The 10,107-nt window shown below is 44.3% G+C and overlaps 1 protein-coding gene across 1 annotated transcript; it reads left to right on the forward strand.

Annotated features, from left to right (window-relative positions):
• The first annotated feature begins 1,248 nt into the window (after window positions 1-1,248).
• Window positions 1,249-8,567, forward strand: LOC149314746 (acyl-coenzyme A thioesterase 1-like). The gene is made up of 3 exons (XM_089521842.1): window positions 1,249-2,066; window positions 4,967-5,169; window positions 5,461-8,567. Exons 1-3 carry the CDS (start codon window positions 1,367-1,369, stop codon window positions 6,034-6,036), a joined length of 1,479 nt encoding a protein of 492 aa, XP_089377968.1. The 5' UTR covers window positions 1,249-1,366; the 3' UTR covers window positions 6,037-8,567.
• Window positions 8,568-10,107: the final 1,540 nt, after the last annotated feature.

Raw genomic sequence — 10,107 nt, forward strand, 5'->3', positions numbered from 1 at the left:
ATAGGAACGACATATATGAAGTTGCTGGGAGAGATCATCTGGAGACATGGGGCAGGGTGTTATCAGTATGCTGATGACACCCAAATATATTTCTCCATGTCTCGGTCTTCATCTCTGACTTCAGATGGCATCTCTCCTCTCAATTAATGTCTTAAAGCAGTTGTGGACTGGATGAGGAAAAACAGATTGAAGCTGAATCCAGACAAAATGTAGGTACTTACAGTAGCAGCCCCAAACCCAGGTATCAGGATACAACCTCCAGTCCTAGATGGGGTCACACTCTCCTCAAAGGACTGTTTGCAGTCTGGGGGTACTCTTAGATCCATCGCTTCACATGGCGAATCAGGTGAATGCGATGGTCAGGAGCGCCTGTTACCAGATTTGGATGATAGGACCTAGAAACTGTGGTAAATGCGCTGGTAACCTCATGTCTGGATTTCTGTAATGCACTTTACATGGGGCTACCCTTGTGCTTAGTTCGGAAGCTTCAATTCGTACAGAACATGGCAGCCAGGTTGATCTCTGGCATGGCAGAAGTGGACATATAACACCTGTTCTAAAATCACCCCACTGGCTGCCTATGAGCTTCTGGGCCCAGTACAAGGTGTTGGTCATCACCTTTAAAGTCCTAAATGGCTTGGGTCCAACCTATCTTCAGGACTGCCTCCTTCTGTACAATCTGCCCTGGACACTCAGGTCCTCTGGGAGGATTTTGTTGCAACCTATGAAAACTGGATTGTCTGCAACTGCCCAGAGGACCTTTTTGGCAACCGCTCCCAGATTATGGAACGGTTTGCCGGAGGAGATCCGTCATATTACCACCTTCAACAGCTTTTAAGAAGCCTTGAAGATGGATCTTTTCCAGCAGGCCTCTCTGAATAGATAACCGGCCACTAAAGAATCTGAACATGCTCCTACTCCCTGGAACCATGCTATAGCCATTGTCGGTTGATGGTGTTCTTTTAGGTATGTTTAACTGTGTTCTGTTCAATTGCTATTTTAAGGGGGTGGGATATTGGGATATGGCCGGGGTTGTACTCTTTTAACTTTAAGCCCCCCCCCCCCGTTGTGTTCCACAGAGAGGCGGGATATTAGTAATTATTATTATCATCATCATCATCCTGCCGTTGTTTGCACTTTGAACTCCCTGGGCTTTGAAGGCCTGCCTATTGCCGCATGGCCAGAAGGAGAAGGATCCTGCCTGCCTGCCTGCCTGCAAAAGGTCGCCTCCTCCTCCTCCTCCTCCTCCTCCCCGGCATAACATCTTTACTAAGGACCGAAACAACATGGAGGCTTCATCTGGCTTAATCTCTCCCATTCTTCTGTTCCTGTTTGGCTCGTGGCCTCTCTCCTGAAGAAGAAGCCCATGGAGCCTGGGAAGCCTGCAAGAGGCCTGCCGTCGTGCCCTGGGCTGGCCAAGAAAGGCATCCCCGGCTCCCGGCCCTCGCTTGCTCCTCCTCCTTCCCTCGGAGGAGGAGGGCTGCCTGCCATGTGGCGACGAGGGCTCCAGGCCCCGGCGGCCTGCTTCTCCCTCCGGGGCTCCGGGAGCCGAGGGTCGGCCACAGTCTCGGTGTCCCCGGCCTCGGGCTTGGCGGACCGCCCTGCCAGGGTCCGGGCGGAGGGCCTGAGGCCTGGGGAGGCGGTGTCGCTGAGGGGCCTCGTGGCGGCCTCCGAGGGGGATGAGGGGGAGCCGGGGGGCAGCCTCTTCGCCTCCTGCGGCCACTACCAGGCCGACGCCGAGGGCCGGGTGGACGCCTCCCGGGAGCCCTCCCTGGGCGGGGACTTCGAGGGCCTGGAGCCCATGGGCCTCTTCTGGAGCCTGGCCCCGGCCCCCACGGAGAGGCCCTTCCGGAGGCTGGAGCCCCGGCGCTGCAGGCCCCTGCGGGTGGCGCTCTCCCTGCACCGCGGCCACCTCCCGCCCGCAAGCCTCCTGGCCCCCGGCCCCGCGCTGGCCCAGGCCCAGGCCGAGCGGCGCTTCTCCCTCCCCGGCGGCGGCGGCGTCAGGAGGGTCCGGCTCCGGGAGGGCGCCCTCCGGGGGACCCTCTTCCTCCCCCGGGAGAAGGAGGGTGAGTCAGGGCTTCACAGTTCTTTCCATTCCAGCCTCCATTCCAGAGGGATGATCCCCAAAGGCCCTCCATTTTGAGCAGGACTAAGAGGGTTTCCAGCTTTTATTTGGTCTTCATGTCCTTCCTTTTCCCTCAGCGCCCCACACTTCGTGGTGCCTTGGCCTCCTTTGCCCTGTGCTCAGGCCTCCAGATTCCCCGGCTGCAAGGGAACCCTGCCCCTGGGTTGCCTTTTTCAGAGGAGGCGGAGAGAGTGGCCAAGGCTCTCATGGCTGAGCAGGGATTCGGACCCTGGCCCTTAGAGCCATAGTCCAACACTCTCCAGTGTCATCCTGGCCTCCCATAAAACTCCCGCTTTGCCCAATTGCACAGCAGAAGCCCGGTCTTGACCGCCAGCATAAGGAAGGGGCAAGTCAGAATGGCTTCACACTGTCTTTTGATGTTGAGGAATAATATCCCTCTGACTGGAAAGACCAAGAGCCAGCCAGGCAGCCAAAACAGGGAAAGCAATCGGCTCTTGTTAGCAGTGGGCAGCCACAGCTTGGAGAAGCCTTCATTAGAGATAAAACCACTCTAAAACAAAACAACAAAGGAGTTATGGAGGGTTGTAGAATGGCTCTCATTTGTACTTGTGGCACACTTGTAGGCACATAAAAGACTATCAGCACAAGAGGAAAAGAAATGTGCATTTCAATTGGCCAGTAAAGGTCTCACACATAGGTCTTTGGTTGGATTTGTTACAGAAATTGTTATTTTAACACTGAGGTCAAAGAATGGAAAACATTTGCAAGAGTAGACATGTATAGATACAACAGAATCCAAAATTATACAAGAGAGATGCCTTTATTGGCCGATCAAAATGCACAAAATACGTGATGCAAGCTTTTGAGGATCCACTGGCTTCTTCATCAGGCAAAAGATGTTAAATCAGATATGGGAAGAAAAATGACAATGTTAGAGTCATAGGCCTACATTCTGTAGGAGATCTTTCTGTCACAGTTAAGTTGGTGTGGAGGGATCTCAATGCCAGCAGACTTGTGGGGACTGAGACAAAGGACAGTACAATATAAACTCTGTTGCCAGCAGTAAAGTAACTTGTCTTGGGATGGAGACTGTCTGTCCTTTATGAAGCCACAGACCCCTCTGCGAGGAAGAGGATACTGATTTTCTCAAGAAGTATATATCCTGCCAAGCCTGGAAAAACATTTAGGTGCTGTTTAGGTAAAGCTTGCCATTTATAGTCCAAATGAAAAAGTTTTACCTTCGTTGGCAGTAGAAACCTCAAAGAATTAAGCCTCAGTCCTTAGTTCTCTCTTGCTTAGGATTCCTCTGTTGCAGCTAAACCCAGTATCTTCAAATTCAGGAAACAAATTAAAGATAGCCATGTTGGCCTTGCAGCAAAATACAACAACATTGAAAATCCACAAAACAACAATGCCTTTATTGGTCAACCAAAATGCACAAAATATAGCATAGAATCATAGAATTAGGAGCCCACAAGGGCCATCCGGTCCAACCCCCTGCTATGCAGGAAAAGACTCCCAACATCCAGCCTCTTTTTAAAAGCCTCCAGAGAAAGAGCCTCCACCACACTCCAAGGGAGTGTATTCCAATGTCAAACAGCTCTTATTGTCAGAACGTTCTTCCTAATGTTGAGATGGAGTCTCTTTTCCTGTAGCTTGAATCTATTGTTCTGTGTCCTAGTCTGTGGACCAACAGAAAACAAGATTGCTCCATCCTCAATATGACATCCTTTCAAATATTTAAACATGCCTATCTTGTCACCTGTTAACCTTCTCTTCTCCAGGCTGAACATGTCCAGCTCTCTAAGCTGCTCCTTATAGAGCATGATTTCCAGATCTTTCACCATTTTGGTCGCCCTCCTCTGGATATGCTCCAACTTGTCCACATCCTTCTTGAATTGTAGTGCACAAAACTGGACACTGTATTCCAGGTGAGGCCTGACCAAAGCAGAATAGAGTGATACTATTACTTCCCTCCATCTAGATACTATACTCCTATTGATGCAGCCTAGAATTGCATTGGCTTTCTTAGCTGTCACATTACATTGCTGGCTCATGTTCAGCCTGTGGTCCACTAAGATACTAGATCCTTCTTGTATGTACTGCCAGGTGTTACCCATCTCCTGTATGTGTGCACTTCATTTTTCATGCCCAAGTGTAGTGTTTTACATTTCTCCCTGTTGAAATTCATTTTGCTAGTTTTGGCCCAGTTTTCTAATCAGTTAAGGTCATTTTGGATTCTGATCCTGCCCTCTGGAATATTAGCATCACCTACAAGTTTGATAAGCGTGCCCTATGTTCCATCATCCAAGTCATGCAAGTTTTTGAAACTCCGCTGGCTTCTTCATCATGCAAAAGATGTTAAAAATCTTTTTGTTTTGTTTTCTGTGCCTTTAAGTCATTTCTCACTTATGGCGAGCCTAAGGTTATCACAGGATTTTCTTTGCTCAAAGGGGATTGCCCTTGCTTTCCTCTGGGGCTGAGAGAGTGCAACTTGGCCAAGGTCACTCTGTGGGTTTCATGGCTGTTCTCCCAGTGTTTTGGTCCAACATTCAAACCACTACGCCATGCTGAATCGTACAGGGCAATAAAAGTGGTGGTGTTAGAGTCACAGGACTGCATTTGGTATCACAAGTTTTTTTCTGTTGTAGCTCATAGTATAATATGTTGTAGTTTGTGCATAGATATTTCCTTTAAGCCATTTAAAATTGTTTTTATTTTCTCTAATTTTGAAGGTCTTTAATCACTGTTCAGTGATGTAGCAATGTTGTTTGGAGAAAGCTCTTTTTAAAATGTATGGAAATGATTTCCATACAAATAAAACTGCTATATTCTTTCAGGGTCCTGTCCCAACAGCATTGTTCTTTGTCCTTTTATTAGGGAATGGCCCCTTTCCAGGAGTGATAGATATGTTTGGTGATGAAGGTGGGTTAGTTGAATTCCGATCCAGCCTTCTGGCAACTCACGGCTTCGCTGCTCTTTCCTTGCCATATTTTAATTATGAAGATCTCCCCAAAGTCATGAGTGATTTCCACCTTGAGTATTTTGAACAGGCAGCCAGGTTTCTGCTGCACCATCCAAAGGTGAGTATGGATACACACATACTGGGAGAAGAAGTGGGAAAAATACTAAAATTGTAATTTTTGGGTTGAGTGTGTGTATTTTTCTGACAGGCAGTTAATGATTTGGCTAGCATTTCTTTGTAAATGAAGTACAATAACATCCAAGATCCACAAAACTATACTTTGCTAAATGGTCTACACAGCTACCCCTGAATATATTTTTAATAAATGAAATGCCTGAATGACACATACATGCTAATTATTTTTGTCACCTCTTCTATCATTTCCACACCTGTTGATTTTTTTCTGAAGGTTAAAGGTCCAGGAATTGGTGTTGTTGGAACTGGGAAAGGAGCAGAATTGGCATCTTCAATGATGACCTTCCTGCCAGAAGTGGTGGCTGCCGTTTGCATTTCTGGTTGCAGTTCTATCACTGCCAGTGCCCTTCATTATGGTGAAATGACTCTGCCTGGACTTCGCTTTAACATGAACAGAGTCAGTATTTCTGAGGATGGTGTGTTTGACATTTACGAAGCCTTAGATGACCCAAGGGACCCAGCCAATTTGCAGTGCCGCATTCCTGTAGAAAAGGCAGAAGGGCACTTCCTTTTTGTGGTAGGGGAGAATGATCGCTATTGGAAGAGTTCTTTGTATGCAGATATAGCCATTGGATCCCTACGCCAGCATGGGAAAGACAACTTTAAACTCCTGCGTTACCCTGGAGCAGGCCATCAAATCAATCCATCTTTTACCCCTGTTTGTCTGGTAGCGCTGGACCATATTCTAGGGGTGCCTATTCTAGGGGGTGGCGAGAGGAAAGCGCATGCCCATGCCCAAGAACATTCTTGGGGGCAGATCCTCGAGTTTCTGCACTTCCATTTGAAATAAGTAACTTCAAGTATTTGAACACTGAGACAATGTGCAAGAGGGTATCTTGAGCTGACTCAATCCTGTATGTTATACATGTTTAGCCTGGTTAAATGATCCTCAGAGTGCACAATGATTTCATTAAATTCCTAGGGTGGAATGGCCTGATACATTTAAAGAAATATAACATGGAGCACTGGGATGAACTCTAATGATGAAAATATACAGGTGGCATATGAGTCGTTGTTTTCCAATATGGAAATTACTTTAGGTTGTTGAACAATAGGGCTTGATTGTAAATCCTAGCCATCTCATAAAATATTAAGATAGAGCACTGCAGCAAGCTATATTCTCAACGTAGCAAATAATCAGCTTGGTTTACAGCAGCAGCTGCAGAAATGACAGGGAGCTAGAGTTCTCTGCCATCTGGAAATCTCATTTCCTGGAAAAAAGTGTTTTTTCTAGAAGTTTTATTTCTGAAATATGACAGACTTTAAACACAGCCAGTGTCAGCAATTGAAGAAGGAACCTGAGGGCTGGATAGAAAAAGATCAAAGTATGTAGCTGATCTTCCAGTTTTCAGACAAAAAACCTCCATTGCCTTGATTCCCTAGGGTCACAAAGTGGCATTGCACTGCTCTGGTATTTCTGGTGAAACCACTGAAAAGAAGACCAGCAACCAATACAATTTAATATCAGAAATGCTGATGAGGATTTGAGTGGGAATATATGCCCTGTATTTTGAACATAATTTCTATTCTATCTAATGAAGACAGATAGGATTTTCCATTAATCTGACACGAACATGGGAAATCTACACCCTCCTGACTAATTTCATGTACTCTTCAAAGTCACCAGATCTCCAAATACTGCAAATCACTCTTGTCTTCAAACTGCCTTTTGGAATTGCTGCTTCTTTCATTGCATGTGCGCATACATGAAAGATAGGCATGGAAAAGAAAGACTATTCTTACAATGCTGTAAACTCTACATACATTTGGTTCTGGCACCACACAAGCAACTACAGCATTGATTCACTTATTTCTGGTTTCTTGTGCTAAAGATTTCTCCCTTAAGATGTAATTACTTTCTGTTGCACTTCTGTACTTTGGATCACTAACAGTGACTCCTCCTTTCTAGCCAAGGTTTTTTGTTTTTTTTTTTAATTTCCCTTCTACCCTACCATTCCCCCCGATCTATGGACTTATTCTTTGCCCAGATTCCAGTAAATTATTTCTGTGGTGAAAGAAAAGGAAAGAACAGAAGAAGAAGGTTTGAGCTAGATTTAACAGCTGAACATATGGTTGGAAAAGAGGATGAATTAAGAGACATCTACATAGTCAGTGAAATGTTGACATAGGTAATGGGCCACCCTCCCAGCAGCAGCCTGTAGTAGGGTTTTCTTTTCTCTCTCCTGTCAGTTTTACTTACTAGCGATTCTTGGAGATTATGATTAATTATAGTTAACATAATTTCCAGATAAATAAAGTACATTCTTGAGTTTGTAACATACCACAGTTAGGGTATGCTGTTTTGTGTGAGTGTAACGTTTCCTTAAAGAATGGTTTGGAAGAATGTTTTTTCATTCTTCCAAATATGTTTTGCTAAAATGTGACACAAATTTGTTTCTTCATTAATACTATGATTGGGCAAGAAGAGTACCTTCTCTGTTTTTTCCTATTTGCTGTTGCATTGGCTTCGACATGGCAACATATGCCTTCGTTTGTTGAATCAATCTACCTGAAATGTAGTCTTCCTCTTTTCTGAGCATTACTGCCTTTTGCAAAGAGTCATCTCATTTCATGATGCATCTGTTTAATTATTTTGGTTTCTAAGGAATATTTAAGTTTGCTCTCACAACCATTTATTTGTCTTTTTGGTAAACCTACTTCAGCAAATCTTTCCAAGAAAACCACATGATACACCTTACAGTTGCCACAAGTTGAAACAACTTGGGAGGCACACAACATGAAATCTATAGTATTTGTACCATTCTCCTCCAGCACCACATTTCAGCCTTATTTTGGGGTAATGTTGCTGATGTTGAATCACTTTCATTTATAGCTTTTGAATTTTTCAAATATTTCCTTTCTTTGTTTCTTCATAGTTTCTTCATTTTTTTGGAGAGAATATTGTATTTGAGAAACACAGAAACAAAATACAGTGCAATCAGATTACTTGGTACTTTTTATATAGAGCAAAGGATAGAAAAGAAAAACTTTGTGGATGTGTAATCCTGCAGATGACATTAATTTCAATTAAAAAAACCAGTTTTCACAAATACCTGTGTTTTTTCTTTCTTACACACGCATGCTGTACTACTCAGCGTCACTTGAAAGAGTAATTTGTAATTAATGACTATTCAGTTTCAACTGTTTTTGGAGAATGACTGCCTGTCTCCTTTGATGCTGAGGCGTTCTACATGTTGTTCATCAGTCTCAGTTGCCTTTGAGAGAGCACATGTCTCCTCATCAGCTGCCAAACACATTATTCCAGATGAGTGGTTAAAATAACAGGATTCTCTCAAGACCCCTAAAATAAATTTTGTGTATAACATATACCCTGTATTTTAGGTGTGTGTGTGTGTGCATGCATGTGCCTTCAGGTAATCTGTCAACCTATGGTGATCCCATGAATTTCAGAGTTTTTTAAGGCAAGGAATTGTCAGGTGGTTTTTGCCAGTTCCGTCCTCTGAAATGTAGCCTGTAGCACCTGGTATTCATTGTTAGTCTCCCTTCCAAGCATAAACCAGGGCTGACCCTGCTTAACTTCCAAGATCAGACAGGGTCCTGGTGTCTTTAGGGTATTTAAGCCCACTATTCTTTCCTCACAGCTCAAGCCCTGGCATTGGATCATTTGATTATAATAGTAGCTACCAGTCCCAGCCAGACAGCCTGCAAAGAGCTGCAGAGCATTGATTCATTATCTGCTTAATACTTTGTGGAATGAAGGGAAGTAGCAGTTTGGCATAGTTGTTTGAGCATTGGAGTACAATTCCGGAGATCAGAGTTCAATTCCATGCTCAGGCATGAAAATCCTTGGGCAAGCCACATGCTCAGCCTCAGAAGATGGCAATGGCAAACTCCCTCTGAAGAAACTTGCCAAGAAAACACTTAAGGTTCACCTTAGAGTCACCATAATTCAGAATGCCTTGGAGGCACACAACAACAATAAGTTATTTTTCTTTTATAATGGCAGTTCCTTCCAAATTTAAGCACATGGCTAGTGCTGGGGAGGGACTGGAAACCTATAGATTTCAAAGACCTAGCCATGTTAATCTGAAAAATCAATACGTAGAAGGATCTTGTAGCACCTTTGAGACTTGAGGCTGCTTGCACAGTGTAGAAATAATCCAATTTGACACCACTTCAACTGCCATGGGTCACTGCTATGAAATTCTGGAAATAGATTCCCAGAATTCCATAGCATTGAGCCATGGCAGTTAAAAGTGATGTGGAATCAGATTGTTTCTGTTGTTTGGTTTCAACCTAACTGAAGGAAGTTCGTAGCATGAGCTTTGGTAGACTTGAGTCTACTTCCTCAGGTGCATGGGCTCATACTACCAGCTTCTTTCTTTTAGTCTCAAACTTAAGATTCGAATCCAAATAAAAGGAAGTACTGCATAGACATAGTTTTTTTGTGGGTTTTTCGGGCTATGTGGCCATGTTCTAGAAGAGTTTATTCCTGACGTTTTGCCAGCATCTGTGGCTGGCATCTTCAGAGAACAGATGCTGGTGAAACATCAGGAATAAACTCTTTTAGGACATGGCCACATAGCCTGGAAAACCCACAAAAAACTATCGATGCCGTCCATGAAAGCCTTTGACTTAATACTGCATAGAGGCTTTGGGGACAATATAGACAATTGATTGATGGGTACCACGAGGGACAGAGATGTATGATAGGACATCCAATGAATACACAGGAGTATAAATGTTTAATTCAAATGTAACTCATGAAATGTGATTTGTAGTTTTCTTTGTTAAAGGAACTATAAAGGGCTGATTCTTTGGGGGATCTGGGCTCCAGAAATTTGGATGTACACTCGTCCCTCCATATTCACTAGGGTTAGAGGCACAAGACCCCCGTGAA

Source organism: Sceloporus occidentalis, unplaced genomic scaffold (assembly GCF_023333645.1).
Source record: "Sceloporus occidentalis isolate IW3139 unplaced genomic scaffold, rSceOcc1.0.p SCAF_4, whole genome shotgun sequence".
Classification (NCBI taxonomy): Eukaryota; Metazoa; Chordata; class Lepidosauria; order Squamata; family Phrynosomatidae; genus Sceloporus; species Sceloporus occidentalis.